This window comes from Labeo rohita, chromosome 14 (assembly GCF_022985175.1).
Source record: "Labeo rohita strain BAU-BD-2019 chromosome 14, IGBB_LRoh.1.0, whole genome shotgun sequence".
Taxonomy (NCBI): domain Eukaryota; kingdom Metazoa; phylum Chordata; class Actinopteri; order Cypriniformes; family Cyprinidae; genus Labeo; species Labeo rohita.
This window is the reverse complement of record NC_066882.1, coordinates 27252128-27276997: the sequence shown is the minus strand read 5'-3', so window position 1 is coordinate 27276997 and position 24870 is coordinate 27252128. Positions and strand designations below refer to the sequence as shown.

General features: G+C 36.9%; 2 protein-coding genes, 1 long non-coding RNA gene and 1 pseudogene across 9 annotated transcripts in view; 1 reads left to right on the top strand and 3 right to left on the bottom strand.

The window, feature by feature from the left end:
• Positions 1 to 18134, bottom strand: part of kdm3b (lysine (K)-specific demethylase 3B) — a 30430-nt gene extending 12296 nt beyond the window's left edge. For 2 of the 7 annotated variants that reach the window (XM_051127270.1, XM_051127273.1), the window contains exons 1-14: positions 17741 to 18134; positions 15937 to 16086; positions 15614 to 15727; positions 15395 to 15500; positions 11642 to 11778; positions 11467 to 11535; positions 10635 to 11363; positions 7686 to 8898; positions 3857 to 4061; positions 3553 to 3767; positions 1956 to 2108; positions 1713 to 1817; positions 1505 to 1632; positions 1159 to 1420 (exon numbers count right to left, since the gene is read on the bottom strand). In XM_051127270.1, coding sequence (XP_050983227.1) covers positions 1159 to 1420; positions 1505 to 1632; positions 1713 to 1817; positions 1956 to 2108; positions 3553 to 3767; positions 3857 to 4061; positions 7686 to 8898; positions 10635 to 11363; positions 11467 to 11535; positions 11642 to 11778; positions 15395 to 15500; positions 15614 to 15727; positions 15937 to 16086; positions 17741 to 17902 — 3748 coding nt within the window. In that variant the 5' untranslated portion in view covers positions 17903 to 18134. The remainder of the gene's footprint in view (positions 1 to 1158; positions 1421 to 1504; positions 1633 to 1712; positions 1818 to 1955; positions 2109 to 3552; positions 3768 to 3856; positions 4062 to 7685; positions 8899 to 10634; positions 11364 to 11466; positions 11536 to 11641; positions 11779 to 15394; positions 15501 to 15613; positions 15728 to 15936; positions 16087 to 17740) is intronic. The other 5 variants (XM_051127274.1, XM_051127275.1, XM_051127272.1 and 2 more) reach the window with 5 other exon arrangements.
• A 15-nt stretch (positions 18135 to 18149) lies between these two features.
• Positions 18150 to 19597, top strand: LOC127175950 (uncharacterized). Its single transcript, XR_007829045.1, has 2 exons — positions 18150 to 18254; positions 19401 to 19597. It is a non-coding gene; the product is annotated as an uncharacterized LOC127175950 (long non-coding RNA).
• Positions 19598 to 19711: 114 nt separating this feature from the next.
• LOC127175756 (serine/threonine-protein kinase pim-3-like) lies at positions 19712 to 21650 on the bottom strand (annotated as a pseudogene).
• A 2649-nt stretch (positions 21651 to 24299) lies between these two features.
• Positions 24300 to 24870, bottom strand: LOC127175755 (serine/threonine-protein kinase pim-3-like; the record flags this gene model as incomplete). The annotated part of the gene is made up of 2 exons (XM_051127003.1): positions 24300 to 24649; positions 24759 to 24870. Coding segments are annotated over 2 exons (462 nt in total), but the record flags the coding sequence as incomplete, so codon positions are not given.

The window sequence follows — 24870 nt, the reverse complement described above, 5'->3', positions numbered from 1 at the left end:
TTAATTAGAGATGCATTAAAATGAAATCATTAAAATGGAATCCAGAAAATTAATAGAAAACACAGAATTAAACTTAATTTGAGAAAAAAAAAATAGAATAGAAGAATAGAAACGCATTGCATAGGCCCTTAAAAATGCAATTGGTACACCTAACTTTTATAATTTTTTGTTGAATTGTGTATGTTTCATGATTTCAATTAATTAGACATGCTTTTTAATTTTTTTTTTTTTTTTATTTAACCATCAAAACCTGAGAAGAAGGAATTTGGAAAAAAATAAAACTGAATTTGGGGGAAAAAATTAGAGTTTTTAAAGAGTGTTACATAAATATTTGTCTACAACAATAATAAATGAGAAGCTATCAAACTAAATATTTTTTTAAAGGAAGCTAAAAGCATATCTTTTTATTTAAGCTTTCAACTAAAATTACTTTCTTTAAATTTCTTTTTAATGCATTGCTTTGTTTTTTGTTTTTGCCTGATTTATCCATTTTGAACCGTTTTTCTTTTACTATTAATTACACATCTTTTGTTATGCATTCCATGTATACAGTTTTTGCTTATTACTATAAAATGGGTTTGATGTTACACTAATTATGTAACTAAGTATTTTTCATCTGTTTCTCTGAAGAAATGTATGCTTAATATAATATGTAAGCACTGAGCTGTACTGTTCTACAAATAAAAATTATTATTACTGTTTTTCTTCTTCTTCTTATTATTATTATTATTAATAATAATAATAATAATAATAATTTTACTACTACTACAGTTTATTATAATAATAAATACAATAACAAACATATTTCTGTTTAAATGTACAAAATAATATGTATATAAACATCAAATAACAATTCATGATCATTTTAGTCAAATGTAAATTCAAAGTCTAGAAGAAAAAAAAGTTACCAATTAATTAATTAATTAATTAATTAATTGTTTTATTTGTTAGGGAAACAATAAACATAGATGAAACTGAAATAACAGTCATCCCATGCATGTATCATAATGCTTGTAGCTGAAGCTAATTTGCAACACTTGTCCCGAGGATAGCTTTTACAAATTACAGTAAAAAAAAAATAAAAAAAAAAAAAATAAAAACAACCACCACACATCCACATGTGCTATCCACTGTTAACCACTCTAAACTTAGTCTCACCTTTGGGCTCCTTTTGCGTGGCCAGGTCAGCCAGCCAGTGAAGGGCTGAGGAAGTGCCCTTGCCATCTTTCACTGGTGACGGGGCAGGAGCAGGGCTAGAAGTGCTGCTGTTTGTCCCACTGGCGCCTGACGTTGTGTCAGCACTGCCCGTCTCTTCAACAGGCTCTGTTTTGATTACTGCACCCGCTGCAGGTTCACCATTTGGACGGGCTGTGGCTGAAGTGGAAGTGGCTCCATTTCCCACACTGTTAGCTGCACCCGACTGCACCAAAGAGACAAAAAAATAAGAATAACATACATCTGCAATATCTAAGAGCATTACTCAAATGTTTTGGAGATATCTTGCCTGTGAAAGGCCATTTGGAGCACTGGGCCGCACCAAGGGTTTGTTATGCCGACTAGTGCAGGGGCAGTTTGCTTTGATCCCCCATTTACCTCTGGCTGCGTGTACCATGTCACCTATGCTGTACAAGGCTAAAGAGATACAAGACGACAGTAAAGCTCCAGTTTCTGTGATATTCTCATATATTTTTAACAGGAATAAATGCACTCACCTGTGCCGGGTATAATTTGAGTGGGCATGAGGTTCTGTGGTTCGTGTGGCTGACCTTTAGCACATTTTAGCCATGAGAACACCTCTTCTTCAGGACTGTCGTCTACTGTAAGAGCAGAAGTGAGAGTCAGAGACAAGCTGTAATGAAAGTACATGATACAAGACAGTGCACTTGCATCAAACATGATGATGGCTTTATGACATTTTTAGTCATGATTTTGCAGATCCATATCTTCAAATCTACCTTCAGGTGGCCTGTTCTTGCGTAGCCGGTAGCAGTCGAGACAAACGCCGAAGCCGCATTTGCGACACACCCAGTGGATGTTGAACAGCGTTGTTTCACACACGTCGCACATTTCTCTCACTCCTCTCACAGCTCGCTTCCATGCCACTTTTTCTGCAAAATCACAGAGGATTATAGACTTTATACAAGTCCTTATTATAGTTTCAAAAAAGTCACTAGATTTTTATTTTTTGATTATTTTTGCTTTGTTAGTATTTAAGTGTATTTAGAATACAAAACAATTGTATAATTTTTATTTCAGTTAATAAAACTGTTTTTTTGGCCTTTTTTAGATGATAGGACAGTGGAGATTGACAGGAAAGTGTTGGGTGGAGAGCAGGGGAGCAGGATCGGCAAAGCCGGGATTCGGGACCACACGGATATAGGCACTGACATAATTTTTTTTTATTTTTTACTCCAAGCTTTTGTTTTACTAACAGTTCTAACCATAATAATCTTCCTTTATATTAATCTAAAGTATTAGAATGATTATGGAAGCTATACCAAGCAATTCATTCAAGTTTCTATGATTTTTTCCAGAGAATGATTAATATGCTACGCATTACATAAAATTATATAAATTCTATAAAATAAATGAAAATGTACATAAAATTAGATAAAATACGCTACCAGTCAAAAGTTTTTGAACAGTAAGATTTCTAATGCTTTTAAAGTCTCTTCTGCTCGCCAAGCCTGCATTTATTTGATTCGAAGTACAGCAAAAACAGTAAAATTTTGAAATATTTTTACTATTTGAAAAATAGTAAATATTTTTATTATTTGAAATAACTTTTCTATTTGAATATATTTTAAAATGCAATTTATTCCTGTGATTTCAAAGCTGAATTTAACTCGTCACATGATCCTTTAGAAATCATGATTTACTGCTTAAAAAAAAAAAAAAAAAAAATTGCTTTGATCACAGCAATAAATTAAATAATTTTTTTAAATACATTTTTTAAATATATTAAAATACAAAGCAGTTACTTTAAATGGTAAAATATTTCACAATCAAATAAAATGCAGGTGGTGAGCAGAAGAGACTTCTTTAAAAAAACATTAATAATCTTCAACGGTTCAAAAACTTTTAACTAGTAGTGTAAGACAAACCAAATTAAAATACGCTAAAATGTCCAGAAATGTCTTGTTTTAATTTACCATGTTTTTCTTTTACCTTTTTTCCAGCAGTCTTGGAAAAGTCATGTAAATTGATAAAACAAAAAACTTCATGGTCATTTTTAGAAAGAATATAATTTTTCCTAGTAATATGGTAGAAATCTTTTTTTTTTTTAACTGAAAAAAAAAAAAAAAACTAGAAAAAAAAAATTTAGCTTTTAAAAACTAGAATCCTACAATTTATTAACTAAAAAGGTTACTTGTTATTACTTTTCCATAAATTAAGAGTGTCCATAAAACTAAATAAGAACCAATGAACTAGGTGCAAATAGCATGTGCAGAAAAATGGCACTGTGTGATACTTTCTTAGAATTTATTCAGATTATAAATTATTTTGTGTGAACAAGCTTTATCCATTTTAAATAAATTAACAGTTACTTACGATGGGGCTCTACCATCATCATGGCCTCTTTCTCTGACATGACCAGTTGGCAAAACTGGTCACCCACGTTTGCTAAAATATATTTGGACGTATCCAAGTCAAGTCCTTCCTTTGCCGCGAGAGAGGGGAGCCACAGCCCCATCGCCATGCTGTCACTCTGCTGCGGGCTCAGAAAACCTTCCACACGAAGGACTCCCTTCTTAGTGAAAGCCAGCCTGTGTTACAACACAAATCAATATGTCAGTGTCAAAGACTAGCCAAGAGTTAGTCTATTCATACCAATAGTCATCTGAATCATGTTCACCTGCGGAAATGGAAGAATCGGCAGGCCACGTTTGGATCGTCATCGTCTGAGTCCTCACGGGATTTCCTGTAGCGCTCCAAACGGCACTCGCGGCACTTGTGCAGGTGGGGCGCCACATTAATGCAAGAGCCGTCTTGCAGAAAAGACTCTCCGGACTGCTTCAAGCGCCGAACCTTACTCTGGTCCTTCAACACGGACTGTCCCGCTAGATAAGTCACACAAGAAAACTAAATCAGGTATCTGTAAAGACTAAATGATGTCTGGCTTAACATTTTAATAGACTATTGATAAACCAGTGCTTTGTTTTCGGCTTAAGAGAAGTTGGCAACACTGACAGTAGTCGATGGGCCTGTATGCATGTTTCAGGATATTTGTTTTCTATCTGAAATGGTTCATTCTGAAAGTAGACATTGTAAAGACCAAGACAGCAGAGAACGCATCCGGTTTGCTTTCATTATTTCACAAAAGTGTATTTTGTTGTTAATCTGAGCGCCCACAAATAAATGGTGCGGATTCGAAAAATGCATTGCTCTTATCTGTACCATCAAAAACGACGGAGTATTTTAAGGGCAAGTGAGACCACTGGCGCCTCCATCTGTCATACAGTGAGCGCGCTACTGTTCAGCTTTCACACTCTGCACAGAGACTTGAATAGTGCATGTTTTTCTAGGTTAACTAGAAAGATAGAGCTGCCATGTAAAGTTGCTACTACTTAACATATTTCAGATAAGCCATAATTTAGGTTGATAAATGATAGGTGAGCGTTTGGATGTCCTGGACAATTACCACATAGACCAGCCATTAACGATCTGTCCTTCACAAACTGCGTGACATAATAAAAATTTTTCTGCGGCTAAGTGACTAATAAAATTTTGGTCGACCAAACCTCTTTTCATCGACTAACAGTTAGTCGACTATTGGGGGGCAGCCCTAATTTTAGCACCTTAGCTTCCATCGTCTCAAAATCAATGTTTTTTTTTTTTATGGATTTTTGATTAAAATGTTTAAAATAAGGTCTTTTTTAAAGATGGCCTTATTACCAGGAGACAACAAGGTACCACTGGAGAAAGCGTAATAGCCAACTTTTATCATGTGTGCCTTGATAACCAATCACATTACAGACTTGATGTCATTTAATTTCTGTCAGAGTTGTGCAACAGCCAATCGCTGTTTGCGGATACCACTAAAATGAATGAGCAATACTGAAAAAACGTAATCCTGCCTGTCACAAAACGGTTACATCTCTTATAAATCAGCCTTTTTAGCGTAACTAAAAACAAATTTTTGGCAAATATATGTTAAAGATTAGTCAATGACATGCTGATTCATTAAACAATAAGCTGTTTTGCCACAAAGGCAGTTTATTCAGCTTAGTGAAGCATCTTCTCCATGGACATCCATTAAAAAAAAAAAAAATGGCCTCTGGTCTTTTTTACAGTGTACCACAGCATTATCCTTTTTTTTTTTTTTTTTGCTAACCTTGGAGGCTTGCCTTAAAGTGGCTTTGGTTGTTAGTAAGTGGCTAAATGGCACTTTAAAGTTTGCCTGTGACATTAAAGGAGAAGTCCACTTCCAGAATTCCAACTTTGAACTTCCAAAATGCAGTTTAAATGCAGCTTTAAATAATCCTAAATGTTTAAAGGAAGAAGGGTCTTATCTACCGAAACGATTAGTTATTTTCATTTAAAAAAATACAATTTAAATACTTTTTTAATCTCAAATACTCGTCTTGCCTTTCTCTCCCTGTATTCTGGCTCAAGACAGTTAGGGTATGTTGAAAAACTCAGATCGTATTTTCTCCCTCAACTTCAAAAATCATTTCAAAATCATCCTACATCGCTGCAGACGTACCGACCCAGTCATTGCAAAGTGAACATGCAAAGAAGATCAAACACCCTTAACAAAAATGGTAAAACAGCGACATAGGATGATTTTGAAGTTGAGGGAGAACAAGAGATGGGAGTTTTGAGACATACCCTAACTGACATAAACTGGAAAAAAAATAGAGTCCAGGCAAAGTAAGACGAGATGAGCGTTTGACATTAAAAAGTATATAAAATGTATTATTTTTATACAAATAACCGATTGTTACGCTAGATAAGACCCTTCTTCCTCAGCTGTTTTGTTTATAACCGCATCTATGATCGTTTGAAGCTGCATTTAAACTGCATTTTGGAAGTTCAAACTTGGGGCACCATAGAAGTCCATTATATGGAGAAAAATGCTGAAATGTTTTACTCAAAAAAACAATTTATTTATGACTGAAGAAAGAAAGACATGAACATCTTGGATGACAAGGGGGTGAGTAAATTATCTGTAAATCTTACATGTTCATGTTCTGGAAGTGGACTTCTTTAAATGTCATCATACTGAACTGGTAAATTCATCTACTCTTTATAATCATCCTCTCACAAACCATTTCATATCAAACTTTCATATAAAATGTTTTAAAAAAAGACAAAGAGCTGAAATGAAAGCATAATGGTGGTAACGCTGAAGTCACGTGGGCATGGTGTACTTCGCTTACAGCTTCTGTTTAGTTTTTTGCTTCTAATGATTGTACTGACACTTAAATTGTTGGTTCAGTTTCAATGATTGTCAACAAAACTTGTAAGAATCACACTGTTCACAGATTTTTCTGCAATAGTTCAAATATCAATCGATATACACTGCTCTCCAAAAGTTTGGAAACGCCCTAGAAAAGTGGGGTTTTGGACAATATTGGCATGAATCCTGATTAGGGACAACACAAACTACGAAAACATATTTTAATACATAAACAGTTTATACATAGAAAAAAACAAATTTTCGACTCAAAACATCCAGCATTAGCAGCTATTACAGCTCTGCATAATCTGGGCCTAAATTCATTGTATTCTAAACTTAATTGGCAATCAGTTGTTGAAGCTATTAAGGTGTGCTGACCCAAAAATCTTTTAAAAACCTGGGCCAAGTTTAAACCAGTAACCAGGCATCACAGCTGGCAAAGGGGCATGTCTGACTTTGACATGTATATATTGCCATTATGATGTACTTAAAATAAAAATTATTATTGCTGGTCTTTAATGATAATGTCAAGTTACTTTAATGTATTTGCACCAAAAAATGATAAGGATTTATGCTGATATCATCCAAATCCACACTTTACCAGGGGTGTTTCCAAACTTTTGGAAGGCAGTGTATAGATCAACAACTACTACTGATAATATAAAAACGCCATGAGGCTAAACTGTTATAAGGCCTGAGGCTAAACGAAACAAAAATAATTATAGGGATAGTTCACCCAAAAATGAAAATTCTGTTATTAATTACTCATCCTTGTGTTGTTCCAAACCTGTAAGATGTTCTTTCATCTTTAGAACACAAATTAAGATATTTTTGATTAAACTGTTTAAGTTATTTTTGTTTTCTTTATGCACAAAAAGTATTGTTGTAGCAACGTTACGGTTGAACCACTGACGTCTCAAGGACTATTTTAACAATATTCTTCCTACCTTTCAGGGTCTTGAACATGGTAGTTGTGTTGCTGTCTATGCAGGGTCAGAAAGCTCTCGGATTTCATCAAAAATATGTTAATTTTTGTTCAGATGATGAACGAAGGTCTTTTTTTCATTTTTAGGTGAACTGTCCCTTTAAAGCTTTCAACTGTTTTGTGCATGCATTTAAAGTCATTAAGTCACTGAAAGTCACTAGGCTCCATTGACTTTGAGACATTTTATACACAGTATAAAGGAACTCATTCAGGTTTAGATCAACATGAGGGTGAGAACTACATCATTTCAGCTGAACTAACTCAAAGTTCACAGCATGCAGTAGTCAAGCTCGTTACCTTTGAAGGGTTTGCTCCGCGGCCGGCTCTTAGCCGCAGCCTGGGTCTTCTTGTTCTCCTCAACGGCTGCGGGAACCCCAGGTTTCTGGTTCTGGCCTGAGTTGTCCTCAGCCTCACTCAAATCAGACAGGTCACTGTTGCTACTAGACTCTGAATCTCTTTTGGTGGACTGACTGCGTTCCTCCAAGTTAAACTTGTTTTGGTCTAAGGGCACAGAGGCACCTTGGCCTTGGGTTCCCGGGGTGACATCTGAACCTTCTTTGTTTGGTTTGGACGTCTGTTGTCCATCCTGGGCAACCGAAGTGAATGATGGAGTGGTCGCGAGAGCAGGAGAAGGGAACTGGGGGGCCAAGATTCCCTTAGGAGGTTCTGCCATGGTGAACAGATTTGGTTTGGCATCACCACCAGGAGGATCTTGACTAAGCAGACTGGAGCTGCCTGAAGGTGAAACAGCAGACGCGGACAGCGCAGATGACGACTTTGGAGTTGACAACGCACTAAAAGAGCTGTGCGAAACAGCTCCGCCGTAAGCAAAAAATGGATTTGTCTCCTTCGTGGCCTGGAGGAAAAGGTTCTGGTGAGTTTCTGAAACCTTGTTGCCAGCAAGCAGCCCAAAACCGCTGACTGGGCTCGAGCTGTTAACATTTCTAATCCCACCGCTGGCACCTAATCCCAAAGCAGGTTTCAGAGCCTCTGCAGAGCTCGCAGCTTGACCTATGGCTGAGGGAAAAGCGGTTGGGAGTTTGCCGTGCGCCTCCACTGCTGCTCCGAAAGGCTTGTTCAAAAGGATCCCATTGCCTGCAGGCTTGATATCAGGCACTTTTGGCTGCTCTTTCACTGGTGCCAGGCCACTAGCAGGTGCTGAACCAAACAGTCCAGCGGATGCAGAAGCCACAACTGCCTTTTTGAAGCCCTCGGAGGGAGCGGCAGGCTTGAACAGGCTGGGCGGCTCCTTGTTCAGGCACTCGGACAAGGACGTGAAGGCCTTTGACTGGCCTTGCGTGATACTCTGGTTCTGAGACATGATTTGGAAGAACAGGTTCTGTGAGGGATCAGAGTCCTGCCTCTGCGACTCCTTCGCAGCTCCAAAAGGAAAGCCAAAAGGCTTGTCCTCCTGGGAAGAACCATTGGCCTGTGTGGGAACATCCCCAAACACTGCCTCAGTTGACTGTTTACCAAATCCTGCAGCAGCTACAGTGGGGGTCTTGGGGGTCTGAAACACAAATTAGCCAAATTAAAGATGGTCAAAGAGTAATCAGTGTGCCCACAAAAATAAAATGGAAACATGTGACCCTAGACCACAAAACCAATCTTAAGTAGCACATAGTTACAAATAATTGTAGCAATAGCCAACAATACATCGTATGGGTCAAAATGATCAATTTTTCTTTTACGACAAGAATCATTAGGATATTCAATAAAGATTATGTTTCATGAAGATATTTTGTAAATTTTCTACCTTAAATATATCAAAACGCAATTTTGATTAGTAATATGCATTGGTAAGAATTACATTTGGACAACTTTAAAGGCGATTTTTCTCAATATTTAAATTTTTGGCACTCAAAAATAGTTGCATCTCGGCCAAATATTGTCCTATCCTAACAGCCATATCTCAAATGGAAAGCTTATTTATTCATGTAAATAAGCTTGCTGTTTAAATCTCAATTTTAAATTTCTGCCCTTATAAATTTGACCCTAATGACTGGTTTTGTGGTCCAGGGTCACAAATGAGTGTATTGTTAGTATCCAGTGTTGTTATTTATTAGTAAAACTATTTTTAAAAGTTCTGGGTAATTGAAATAAATCTGTAATAAAATTAAAGTATTAGATGAAAATCTTAATACAAATACACAAAAAGTACCAAAAAAAAAAAAAAAGTACAAAATGCCCTGGCAACTGCTTTAATTAAACACAAAGTAGTACTAAAACATATAAATATTTTTTTTACTAATACTGAAATGAAAACAACAGAAATATAATAATACAAATACAAAATAACTAAATAATAATATTATATATAAATACACACACACACACACACACACACACATTAAGAATAAATATAAATATTTAGAAAAAAAAATTACAAATGACAAAACCACAAAACAAAATTACTAAAAAGTAAATGAAAGTAAATGAAAACTAAAAAGATTGTTTTTTACTAATAGTGAAATGAAAATAACAGAAATATAATAATATTTATATTATAATATAATGTAATATAATATAATATTTATAATATATATATGAACACATTCATAACAATAACAATAATAATAAATTTCAATATTTAAAAAAATATTACAAATGACAAAACCACAATACAAAAATACTAAAAAAAAAAATGTAAATGAAAAAAAAAGCTAAGTCCAAATAATTAACACTATAAAAGTATATAAATTAGATTACAATAACACTGGTTAAAAATTAACCAAATATTTTGAAAAATGGTCTTTACATTCATGTTAATGCCAAGGTTTTGCATAAAGATTTTCTTGAAAATGTTATAATTTTTTTATTTAAATTATTCAAAATATATTTTAACATATTTCTTATAAATATTATCATAATACTATATTTTTTTGGGTAGACAAAATCATGACATATTCTGTATATATATATAAAATTTTATTTTTTTATTTTTTCTCTCCCATGACAATTTTTCGTCCAGTTTTCCTTTTCTTATAAAATAATAAAGCATTAAGGAAAACTATGTAATACCATGTACTTTTTTCTAATTAATGACTTTTTTAAATTATTCAATAATGCTTATTCTATGAAGATATACTGTAGTCTGCTACTTCTTTTTTTTAAATAATGATTTTAATTTCTGAATCAAAACTTGTCACAGAAATTGTATTTTCATTTATATGCACAATTTGCATTTTAATGCATTTATTAATAAATTAACAGATCTAAAGACAAATACAAGCATCAGCGTCCTACCTGGCTTGCTTCTGGAGTTGATCCCCACATACTGGGCTTTTGGTTTGCTTCTACAGGTGCAGAGAGGGTCACACTTGAAACATTATCTTGGGAAGGTGATGAAATGGTCACAGGACCTGGAGACACCAGGGCAGCTGTTTTAGGATACCCTGAAAGCACACCTCCCTCTTCCCTCTCGGCCGCTGGGAGTGTGGGAGACGATTTAGGGGCAGGGGCCCCGGGCACCAAGCTGGGCATTTGACCCAAAGAAGGAAAAGTGTTAGAAAAGGGCGACGGGGCAGGCTTCAATGGAGGTGGTGTTGGAGTGGACGCAGGAAGCACCGCTGATACTGAAGATGATATCCTTTCTTGGTTTGGGACAAAACTGCCGTTCTCCTTGACAAAACCTGTGCTCCTTATGTGGGAGTGCTCCTGCTGAGAGGAATTGCTGTTGTTAGAGGAGTCTGGACTTGGCAAAGCTACTGGACTACAGGTGCTCGACACCCTCCCACCTACGCCACCCCCTCCGTCTCTTCCCTCCACTACTCCCTCTCCCGGCATCTCTACGCATGTTACCATAGCCTCAGCGTCCTTGTTGGAGCCATTCCCATTCTGGCTGTCAGAAACGCCCTCCCCAGCTCCTTTGAAACGTTTCAGAGTAACGTCTTCATCTCCCTCAGATGCCGTCCGGCGCCGCCGACTGCCCTCGCCTTTCCCACCATCACCCTCCTTCTTGCGTCGATCTGGGCTCTATAAGAGATACAATATGGCAGAACGACCCAGGCACACGATCAATGACACAAAGTCTAGTCTTAAATTAAACAATTTATGCGGAGACAGAAACCCAACGTACCTCCTCTAATTGTTCCACAGCAAGCATTACATGAATAACCCGAGGGTCGACAACTTGTGTCTCTTCACCCTGAAACAAACCATGATTGACGCATGCTAAAGTCAGCTTTTATCATCTCTAACCTATAAATCAGATAATAGTAACAGTGATTAGACTCTAAACAGACTGTACTGACTTTCACACGGACCTGGTCCATGGTAATCTCCATAATGTGTGAAACTGGATCATGCTGAGATACGAGTCCCAGGGCCCAGGGCTCACCAAACTCCGGTTGGTACACCTGCACTCTCCGACCCTGAATAGTGTAAGATCCTGTCCAGGAGATGAAGGAAGTATGGCTTATATTAACAGTTTGTGAGTTACATATTAAAGGAACACTCCACTTTTTTTGAAAATAGGCTCATTGTCCAACTCCCCTAGAGTTAAACAGTTGAGTTTTACCATTTTTTTTTTTTTTACCATTGAATGAATTTGAAAATGGTAAAACTCAACTGTTTAACTCTAGGTGAGTTGGACAATGAGCCTATTTTCAAAAAAAGTGGAGTGTTCCTTTAAGTACTTAAACATGTAAACAGAAAAAAAAAAAAAAAACACAGAAAATCTCTATTGTAGCCTGTCATGACAAAATTACAAAATATGAGAGAAATGTAATAATTCCCTTCTACTTTTATTGTTTTCATATGTTTGACCCACATATTTTTACTTTCAAAATTACAAATACAGCCACAATTAAAGGGATAGTTCACCCAAAAATTAAGACCTTCTTTCATCTTTGGAACACAAATTAAGATATTTTGGATGAAATCTGAGAACTGAACTACCACATTCAAGGCCCAGAAGGGTAAAATAGACAGCCCAATAAAATAATCCATGTGACAAGAGAATATTTAGCTTTATAAAATTACATGAATGCGCACCAAAGCCTGACACATAACAGTAGAAACTGTTGAATGAAGTCATTACTTCTGTTTTCTTCAAACACAAAAAATATTCTTGCAGCTTCATAAAATAAAGGTTGAACCACTGATGTCACATGGACTATTTGATCAATGTTCTTTTTACCTTTCTCTGCCTTGAACGTGTCAGTTGCGTTGCTGTCTATGCATGGTCAGAAAGCAGATTTCATCAAAAATATCTTAATTTGTGTTCTGAAGATGAACAAATGTCTTACGGGTTTGGAATGATATTAGGGTGAGTATTTAATGACAGAATTTTTATTTCTAAACTATCCCTTTTAAAAAAAACAAAAAAAAAAAAACAACTTTTTTTTTTGACTGCTTGTTCACTGAGGTGCAATTAACCACAAGTAAATATAAAAATCCATTTGAGGGAAGAATGTTTTCTCACACTTTTCATTTCATTGCTGCAACAGCCTAGTAATTGAGACTCAAAAAAAACTAACAGACAAAAACATAATTTCACACGCTTTTCAACCTTGAAACAAACTTGAATTTTCCTTGGCTGATTTACAAGAAGGGTCTCAATTTCAAGCAAAATAAAAAGTAAAATGTAAATTAATGGCAGAGCTTGGTACATCTGGCTAGTGTGAAAACGGTCATGCTAACCCTAACCCGCATTTTGTTTTCCATCATGCGCTGTGTGCATATGTGATGACGAAATTTAAACGCAAATGTGCAGAGTTCAACAGAATCAAGTTGACTGTAAAACCAGATTCATGATGTACTCACTTATATAAAATTTTGAACACCAAAAAGGTTATGGACTGCAGCTTTAACCAATATTTCAAGCAGTTTACAAAACAAAGTCTAGATCAAATGGTGGACAACGGGAGGAATGAAGGGATAGTTCACCCAAAAAATAAAATTTGCTGTTAATTTACTCACCCTCAGGCCGTTCAAGACATAGATGAGTTATCATCTTCAGTTCTAAATAAGGTTCAACTTCTTGCATAGACTATCTGTAGTCACAGGTATTCATTTCGTGTTCCCTTTTTTGACTCTCAAAAGAACAGTAGCAATTGACTTGCCAAAAATCTTCTGTATTGTGTTTATTATGGAAGAAAAAAGTCAACTAGATATTGGATGGCCTGAGGGTGAGTAAATAAGAAGCAAATCTTCATTTTTGGATGAACTATTCCTTTAATATCTAGTACGACTTTCTTTTCAAGCTTTTCTTTTCGACAGAATCAAGTTGAGTGTGAAACCAGACCAACGCTGCAGGGGGCACCAGGAACAAGCGCGCCCAGGCTTGGACCAAAGCAAATGAGCCCAGTGTGAAAACCACACAAGTCTTAGGGTGTGTTCACACTTGTCATGTTTGGTTCGATTAAAATTAAGTCTGGTGCGACTGCTCTGTTAGTGTGGTTCATTTGAGTAAGTGTGAAATCTGACATCTGAACCCTGGTGTGCACCAAAATAATGCTTCCAAGCAAACTCTGGTGCGGATCGAACAAAATATAAACACAACATGGACCAAATACTTCCAAACGAACCAAAAACAGGAAGTAATGACAAGATGTGACACTATGCGACATGATTTCACGAAGGGAACAAGCGGTGCATCCAAGACAAAAAGAGCAGAGGGCAACAGTAGAGCAACGAGGAGGTAAGTGCCTTTATGAGCTCTTCGTGAATTTGCAGGTGGTGAAAATAAAATCATATACCTGCAGACGGCATTAGGTGTATCTGGCTTAAAGCGACACTGAGCTGACAGATCAGTGAATGGGTAGTTTGATGTCATACATCTGCAACACCGCTTTAAGTCGAACGCACCTTTTCTTTTTGTTTGGGGTGTTCGGTGAGTTCCATCACTAAATATACGTCATTCAACCCGACCAGTCAGGTTGTGAATGCATCGCTCTGCCTTTAGGTTCGCTGTCAAAAATGCCAATGTGAACGCTAAGTGGACCAGGACCTAATGTATCATTTTCCTTTTTGATCCAAACCAAATGAACAAAACAAACCGAACAACAAGTGTAAACACACCATTCAATTTCAAAAGTTCACATGCATTTCATAAGTTACTGTTTGACAAGCTACAATAAATGGTTTCTGTTGTTTTTTTTTAACTCTTTAAATGTTTTTACAGTGCTGAATTTTGACAAATCGCATGTAAACCAATGGGGTCAATTTGTCCTCAACACAACAGTTGTAATAATTTATCTAAAGCCTTTGCAAAACCTGTTTTAAAACCTTCAAGACCCTAAATGGGAAATATTCAGGCATTTATGAAGAAATAAATAGCATTCATAACTTTTTCAGCACTCTTGCGGTTAATAAACGGAACTATATGTAGCGGCAGCGACTTCTCTCTGTTTATGTCTATGACGAATCACGCAAGTACTGGGCCTACTCCGCAGCGGTTCCTACCAGAACCAGTCTAAAATAGTCTGAATACAAAAACATAGTGTACCATAGTGAGGATAAGCCAAAAACATGTTGGATTCATGATGTACTCGCTTACATAAACTTTGTAAATTTTGAATACCAAAAAGGTTATGGACTGCAGCTTTAACCAATATTTCAAGCAGTTTACAAAACAAAGTCTGGATCAAATGGTGGACAACAGGAGGAATGAAGGGATAGTTCACCCAAAAATCACCCTCACCCTCAGGCCATTCAAGACGTAGATTACTTTTTATCTTCAGTAGGTAGGTAACGTTCTAAATAAGGTTCAACTTCTTGCATAGACTATCTGTAGTCTCAGGTATTCATTTTTTGTTCCCTTTTTTGACTCTCAAAAGAACAGTAGCCATTGACTTGCCAAAAATCTTCTGTATTGTGTTTATTACGGAAGAAAAAAAAAGTCACCTAGATATTGGATGGCCTGAGGGTGAGTAAATAAGAAGCAAATCTTCATTTTTGGATGAACTATTCCTTTAATATGTAGTACGACTTTCTTTTCAGGCTTTGCACAGGTACGTTTCCTCAAGCACATTACAGTTTATTTATAGTTAAATGCGACTGACCTTTCCGCAGGATCTCCTGCAACTCAGAGTCACTGTGCCAGCTGCTGATGGCAGCTTGAAGTGCTGGCTGCTCTTGTAGCAAAGAGTGTCTAAAATCTTTTTCAGTCTGAAGGAAGAAAGATAACAAGCACTTTAATATTTTTATTTCAACTTTTTACCATGCAAAAGTTCTGTATCAGTACATGCAAAATGATCAATGAATGTAGGATGGCCACCAACCTCAAAAGTGTGCAGTGAACTCCCATTAGGGAGAAACGTCAAAGATCTCGCACCGAAGAACTCCACAGGAACCAGGGGTCCCAAACCCACACGGTCAACCAGCGGCTTGAACATCTGAAGTTTGAACCAAAAGACAACGGTTTCAGGAAACCAGTATTGGATGCACAAATGAGGTCGAAAATCTAAAGACAATCTCCAAAAGCTTTCTGAAACACTTTATCTAATCTAACCATTACTACAATATACCTACCACTCTCAACCTATACTGTAAGGTGATTTACAGAAAAGTGATGGATAGAAGCGCAGTGTGCATCTGTACTCACCAAGGCAGGCCACTGAGTAGCAGAGAGCGATGGATCGCTGCAGTTGGCCCATACGATGGCACTCTCCATGAGAACGGCACGCACCTCATCCCCGTACACCTGCACCCATGAGCGCTGCCGCCACGGGCTGTCGTCAAATTCTACAAACACCTACAATGAAGACAGACAGACAGTTGGCAACTTTGCATGAATCAGCTTAAATGCTGCTCTCTACAAGTACACTTCAAAGTTCCATATGGACCTTCTGTTGTAAATGGATATACAGTAATTAGGATAACAACTCCAAATCTTTGTCTTACGTACCCAAACATGAACACCAAACCAGAAAAACACTCCTTTTAACTCATATTTCAACACTGTTGCAGTGACTCGCCAAGCTTTCTCTCAAAAATAAAGAAGTATTTAAGAAATCAGTTTTTGTAAGCGCATTTAGTTTGATATTGGTTTAACTGGCTAAGACATCCAAAGCGATAAAAACAGGATAAAGCTACAGCAGAACTCTTTATGGAGTTACACACATTTCTATTTACTATTTTGGGTTCAAAAAGATTTTTTAATGTTTTGAAAGAAGTCAATAAAAATAAAACCACATAAAAAAAAATCTATTTGAATATATTTTAAAATGTTATTTTTGAGTAATACAAAGCTGAATTTTCATTCTAGTATGTTAATTTTCTGTTCAAAAAAAAAAAAAAAACATTACTGTCACCAGCGTTCATAAAATGGTTCTGCCGCTTAATATATTTACAGAGTAACAAATAATTTCAGACCAATACACAATATAAATGTCTGCCGTATTATAGGTTCTCGTACTCTACACACTGACCGTCAAAAAAACCTAATATAATTTAACCCATGAACAATAACTGATAATAAAAATCAACTTTGTTGATTAATAAAGTTTGCTTGTGCGAACGTCAACGTTAAGTAGCACGGGTATATTTGTAGCAATAGCCAAAAATACATTGTGTGAGTCAAAATGATCGATTTTTTTTTTTTTTAATGCCAAAAATCATTAGGATATTTAGTAAAGATCATGTTCCAGATATTTTGTAGATTTCCTACCATAAAAATATCAAAACTTAATTTTTGATTAGTAATATGCATTGCTAAGAACTTCATTTGGACAACTTTAAAGGCGATTTTTTCAGTATTTTGATTTTTGGCACCCTCAGATTCCAGATTTTCAAATAGTTGCATCTCGGCCAAATATTGCCTTTTTCTAACAAACCATTATTCCATTATTCAGCTTCCAAATGATCTTTGGGTCAAAATATTGACCCTTATGACTTGCTTTGTGGTCCTTGGTCACATATTTCCTATTTATTTATCTGTTTATTTTGAACAGCAATAAACAATACAGATTTTACTTCACAGGCAACACGCCACGAATAATGACCTTTCCCTTTGTATTCACAGTCATTAAGTTTAATTGATTTGAAAAATGCATTTTTGTGTACGACGGTTTTTAATCACAATGGGTCATTTGACTAAATCTTAAACTAGTGAGCTGCTTAACTAGACATCACCGGTGACCCCAAAAAGAGAGTGTAAGTAGGCGGCTCTCTAGGATTTCAGTCAGTCAGTCATATCTGCAGCTAGCTACTTAGCTAACTAGCACTCAAACACACATTATATGCACATCTAGGTATCTCTTCCTGATTTTACGCAACCTACAGTCATATTTCATTGTTCTGCACACTGAAACGGACGAGTGCTTCAATGTTTATTCGCACGCGTTTGTTTTGCAACTGGTTTTGTTTAATGTTTTGACGGTCTGTTGTTGTTGTTGTGTCGGTCTCACCTCCACCCCCGGGCTCGCCAGCCCGATCACACTGACCGCCCGAACGGTTCCGCGGAGCCAGGCCGCCTGCTCCATCTCACCGCCCGCCGCTGCCGCCGCGGAGCCCCCGTCATTGAGCAGCAGCAGCAGCCGCTTCCCGATCAGACCGAGCGAGTCCCCCATATTACAACCACCATGAAGAGACCGACTTCCTCCGGAGCTCCGCTCAAATCCGCGATCAATCGAGCCCAAACTAAATCAGTGAATTACTAAAGCCACATATGAAGGACTGCACGCTATGCATGCGGGATTTGCATCGGCAAACGGAGGCGATTCAGAAGCGCTTTGCTGGGAATGTGAGGTGTTATTGTTCGAGCTACAGCCCCTTGTCCTCATCCGCCATTTAGCTGTGCAGTAATCAAACGCACCCCTCGTACTGCTGCGGGACTGCGCTTCAATGGCTACCCGGGAAATAGAGCAGCGCCCTCTGCTGGACACTGTACGCGCCATACAGCGTCAACGCTCATCTCTGGAGGTCCGTATGGGAAGCGAACGCCAAGCTCTCGCGAGATTCAGATGAGCTTATAGTCGCGCAGCAACGAGATGAAGCGTCCGCGGTGTAAACCAACCAAGACCTGGCAGTTATACATTTACAAGAACGTGCCTTTTTTATTAAAAAGAATTGTATATATATAAAAAGTAAGCCTTTATTATTATATTCCCGTGGCATATTAACCGTAATCAAAATCCTCAGATGTAAATATCAGTAATAGAACCTTGCAAAAAAAAAAAAAAAAAACTTTTAGTAAAAGCTTTCTCCTTTTATTTTTCATAAGCGTTTAATATTAACTTAATCATTTTAATGTTGGGTCCAATCCTCCTTTCCTAACAAGGAAATAACATAAACAAGTGTTATTGGGTAAATGCAGCTATTAGTAAATATATGTCATTCACGTGGACATTACAGAAACATTTTACAAGCTGTAAATGTAGGACTTTAATTTACTTAGTATTTTAATTAATATATAATTAAAATATTCTGATATTAATGATTTCTGAAAACAAAATTACATAAAATGACACCTTCTGTAACACTGATCTCAAGATGTGCTTTGAATACAAAATATAATGTGAATAAAATAATGGAAAATTAATAAAAGAATACAGAATAAAAATATTTATTCTGTTTTATTGTTATAGTTTTTTCTTTATTTTAAATTCTCAGAATTTTTAGAATACTTAATATTCTGTGAAACAAATCAGTCTTTTTGTTCTGTTTTTCGACTGGTACTAAATATATTCTCTTTATAGCAGTGCTGAAGATATGTTGCAGTATTTTTATAATTAACATTTAAAGATATATCACGTTTATGCTGTTGTTATGTTGCTGGCTATCTTGATCATTAACTCCTCTTGGTTAATGATCTCATGCACTTCAAGTAGCAAATGAAGGGAAACATAGAGTTACTCCTCTGAGACATTACTTACCTGGAGAGTTTATTATTCAAATTAACATTCAAAGTAATAAATATAAACTGGTAACCTCTATTAAACTGAAGGAATGGTTAATATTTCCTATTAAAACAAGCAAATATTTGTGTATTTTCACAATCACAAAGTCTTTAAACGATGTGGCTCACAAGTGTATTTATGTTTTTATGTATTTATGGACGAATCACAGCAGTGACAGGAAGCACTGGTGCTGTGAGAGGATCTTCTGATGCATCTGTGACAGAAGCCTCTCAGACCAGAGCGGCTTTAGCAGGAACCTCTGGGACCAGGGAGGTTGAGAGAGGAGCTCTGGGACTGAATCAGCCTTGAACACCAGCTCTGGCTGAAGCTGCGACCGCAAACACTGGGGCGGCCTTGACTGGAACTTCCTTGGTGTTCTTTCCCATCATGAGAGGAACCTTTGTGGTGGACACGTCGGGCATCAGTGTGACCTGGTCAGTCATGTCAGGAACCTATTCTGGGGTTGCTAAAACTACTGCCTCAAGCCAAGCAAGACGCTAAGGCTGGAGGGATGGAGGGGCCACCTGTGTCAGCCCGCCAGATGCAAGACTGACCCTCTTCACCATGACCTACATGACCTGAAACGTAATAACAAATTATACAGATTACACAAACATACTTCATAAGGTAGTAGCCGGGTATTGAAAAGTAACATAAAGAACCTAATACCTATTTACTGATAATCAAACCAAATCAAAAAAGCCAAAAAAAAATAAATAAATAAATAAACCAAGAGCAATATATCTTCAAAATCTGACTTAGTACCTTGAATCAGTCATGGGAGACCATTTCTTCCAGATGGACTGTCTGCTCTGGGTCGCTCTCCAAGCAACCGCGAATAAAACGGCAGCATTCTATGCAGAAAAATTTCCTGTTGTTTCCTGCTGTGAGTGATTCCTCCATTATCCATAAGGACACAATTTATGCATTATTTCACTTTCTTTGTTTTGAATGATTAAGATTGCAATTGTTCTTCTTTGCTGTAAAGAAGTTCTTACAATATGAGAAGTCCGGCTCAGTCCAGACATCGGCGTCCGTTTATTTTATGTCGCTGCTGTACGGATAACGATTGGCCATCATGGTGAACAGTAGGACCCCCAGTGATCACACCGTTGCCTGCTTCCCGTGGTACTCGCCCTTCGTGAAGTACTCAGGAGGGCAGAAATTTGCTGTCCCTGGAGGAAAGAGTTTGTCACATGTCTAAGTTTGCTTTATTACATTTCTCACTATATTCTAAATGAAATGGCATTTCATTTTAGTCAACAAAAACAATAATTTGATAATATTATTATAGCTTTTCTTTTTATGTGATTGTATTGTTAATATCTTGCTGTGTCTGTCTGATGAAGACATGCTGTAACCAGTCACTAGAGTTTAAGTCCCAAACTACATGTTTGTGAGATCATACATACCACTGAAGAAAATGTAGGGTGAGCTTTTCAGGAGGTCCTCAACACTGAAATCAATCAGTTTGACCTCCATGGTCTCAGTGTTGACCAGGAGGTTGGACATCTGGATGTCCCAGTGGAAGACCCCCCGGGAACAGCAAACGACAGCAACTTTAATGGCCTACTGCATGAAATGGTGCACCAGCACCTTACTGAAGAGGACACCGTGATGCTCCCAGAAATCATGCATATCCATGCAGGGCGGGGGACGCGCTAAGACCATTATGTAGTGATCGGGATTGTCCTGCCAGTCCAGCAGCTCAATGATGTAGCGACAGCACAGGCCTTGATTGGCCATGACTGTCAAAGCCACCTCTGCTGGAACTGGACTGGGATGGTCAAGCTAGAAGAAAGACCATTTTATTATGATGGTCAGATGGAAGTGGTTTCTCAAATAAGGATTTAGCTCAGTCTATTGACATATCTGTACTCAATGTATTACATGAATCTATGATCTTATAAATAGCAAACAGCGAATGAGTGGAAATGACAGAGAGAGCACAGTCTCCTTACAAGGCTGAGGTACGACTTGTTTTCTGTCTTCGCTGTGAATTTCACAGCCACCTAAAGGTTGTCTTCACAGTGGGTCCCTTTGAAGACAGAGACGCAATATCCTTCCCCCAACTTCTCTCCGATGGAATATGTCCATCAATTTCATCTATTAAAAGATAAATAATTATAGTTATTTTATTTGAGTGAAAAAAAAGCCAAATGGTAATTTAAAACAAAAAAAAAACCTTAAAGAAACATTACAGCAGTTACAGCTGCTTTATTTCAAGCAGAAACTTTCCTTTACACACATACACCTAAAATAATAAAAGTGTGTGTGTTATATTTTGGGTTATGACAATAAACTCACCCTCTTTCCTAGTGATCTCGTCACAGTCCAGATGTCTCAGCAGATGTGATGGACTGTCATCTGCTGTCGAGCTGTCTGGACTGTCCTGATCTTGAGGCTGGACGTCCTCCATTTGCTGGTCCTCAGCAGTGGGGGGACTTTAGGAGCACTGGAAGGAGCTTCCTGATGATCATTGTCCTCTACAGAACAGACGTCCTGTACAGAAGTCAGATCTAAGGAGAGAAATATCAACCAAAAGCTTGCTTCAATGAAATAATATTTAAAATATTGCATACTCAAGTGGACGTTTTGATTACGTGAAATCTTAAAATATTAAACTTCTTTATACTGTTTTATTAATATTACAGCATTTATCACTAGAACTGATTACATGTAAAATAGATTATGTAATCAGATTCCAACAATTAAGTACTTGTAATTAGATTAAATTCCATTTTCAAATACTCATAATCAGACTACAGTTAGTATTTTATGGATTAGATGATTACATATTATTTACACAATACTGTAGCAATAAATTATTCATAATTTATTAATTCACCCTAATTCATTTTTACTGATTACACTTTCCTTCATAAAATTGCCTACTGCAGCAAGTTTTCCAGTTTTGTGGACATCGACAAAGACCAGTCATTAGTCAGGTCACCACACAGCAATTGACCACTGGACTTTTAATTCATTTAACTTAATTTCATTTTAGGTTTAAGAAGTGTTTCAACATTGCATCATCTACTGATGAACACATACATTTTTACTTGAAATGATCACTCTGTAGGTTATTTAACCACATGTTTCTATGTCTTTTAAACACATTAAACTGTGCAAATTTACACAAAGTTTGTCTTCAATCGGACCCTCTTTCACCTAATATATTTACTTGAAGTACCCCTGAGATTTTAAAATGAATTTTAATGATTAAGTATCACATTTGCATGTTCATGGTTTTCTGATGTTGGTTATGGTCACATAACATGCAGGTAAAAAAATGTTTGGTTTTTTTTTGTTTTTTTTAGTTTTTTGTTTTAATTGATTTTAAAAGGATTTATTTTAATTTAATATTTTTTATTATTTAAATAATTATTAGCTTTTCATTAAACTTAGAAACCCCCTACAGTTCCTTCACAAACCCCACTTTGGGAAACCTTGACATAATGTATTGTTTAATGCAGAACTTCCGTAAATAATCAGACTACTTTTAGATTATTTTCAACCTAACTTGTTTATCACGTTGATTTAAATAGGATAATCTTGTACCATATTGACGTAAAAATACAAACAGTAAGAAAATATACTACATTTGTTGTTATTAACAACATGAAGTGCATTAAACATTACATTATGTCAAGGTTTCCCAAAGTGGGGTTTGTGAAGCAACTGTAGGGGGGTTTCTAAGTTTAATGAAAACCTAATAATACGGAAGTTCTGAGCGGCCATGTAATACTTGCAGAAAGTTTGTGTTCATATAAAGAAAGAAAGGCATCTGCATATGGGACGGCATAAGGGTGTAAGCAATGGATTTTTTTTGGTGTACTTTTAATTGAGTAAAACTGTCACTGTGTTTATACTTTCATTTGAGCATAATTTTTGAGTAATTTTCACTCCCTTGCTCATGAATCTATGAGTTTGAGGGTAATTACAATAGAGGTATAAACCAAGGATAGGCAACGTCGTTCCTGGAGCACCGATGACCTGCAGAGTTTAGTTCTAACTCAAACATCAAACATACCTGAACAAGCTAATCAAGGTCTTCAGGATTACTAGGGCTACAGGCAGGTGAGGGGTTTTTTTCAGGGCTGGAACTAAACTCTGCAGGACATCGGCACTCCAGGACCAACGCTGATTATCCCTGCTATAAACTATATTAAAACATAAGTAATATATAAGTAATACATATCGCACATGATTGAAAATAAATTAAATTACTCACAAATACCTATAAATAATAAATAACACATTAAGAATACTTAAAAAAAAATCTAATTCCAAAAAAAATCTAATTAATAACATTCCAGGATTTCGTTATCACTTGCTGCTTATAAGACTCAGTTAGACTCTGCAGATCATAACTATAATTTGCAAGCATTTCTTACTCTTTAGAGAAAGTGATGAACACTAACATAGAAATGAGAACTTTAAAATACTCTCAATAAAGGTGCTACTGTATGAAAGTTTTTCAACAGAGATTTTTGTTGATAAAAGGAGTTCATTTGTGTACATATTTTTATCACTTTGTTTATTAGTTTTATAAAATTGTATTATCTCTCTTTGGTGTAAAGACTCCAGAGAGATTTCAATTCTGTTATGATTAGTCCTAGAGGTTGTAACAATTCTTAAATACTATTTTTTATTAAATATTAAAACAGTAATATTTGTTATTCAGTTTAACATTTTTATTTAGTAATAATAATTATAAAACTAATTGATAGCAGTCATATATACAATCACAAAACTTTTGACAATATATTTTAAAATATATACAATATATTAATATATATAAAATATATACAGTAATAATTCAGCTGCTCCAGCATCCACACAGAGCGCCACACAGACTGGAGCAGAGGATCAAAACCCTTCATTGTGTGGCGGCCATTAGTCCATGATCCTCTGCTCTTTCTCAGGAAGCTGTTCTCTGCACCTCCTGTGTCACTCCTGCTTACCCTATACAAATAATCAAAATCATTTCTCTAGTCTGATCCTAACAACACAATTCAGCCATGACTGCTGTGATTCAGATAAGTGTGTGTCACTGGCCACCTGTTCAGTGTAACCAGGGGTGGCGCTCAATGTCATCTAAACTGGGCCGATCTGCTGCCGCTGCACTGAGGCACCAGCGAATCAACTGACGGCACTCTGTTACACACAACACAGTCTTCAGAAACACAAAACTACACACTTCACCTGGATCTGGACGTGATTTCTGTCTCTTGCCTGTAGACAGCTCTCTAGGGAAACACAGTCTGCTTTTGGAGGTGACCCTCAACGATCCTCTGAAGGGGAAACAGCCGCACAGGATGTTGAAGAGCGTCACCCCCACTGACCAAACCGTAGCCGGTCCTGCGTGATAGCGGTGCCGCCGAAACCACTCAGGAGGGGCGTATTGAAGAGTGCCTGAGAGACAAACATCTTCTGAAAAGGTTCCAGTCCAAACTGATTCCCTTTGGTTGATCATCAAAAGTTCACAGTTAAACACAGATCACTGTAGTGAGATCAAACCAACCTGCAAAGTATTTGTAGGCCGAGTCTTTAAGCCGATCTCCACAACCGAAGTCCAGAAGTTTGATGTCATGTGACTCTGTGGAGATCAGCAGGTTCTCTGGTTTGACATCCCG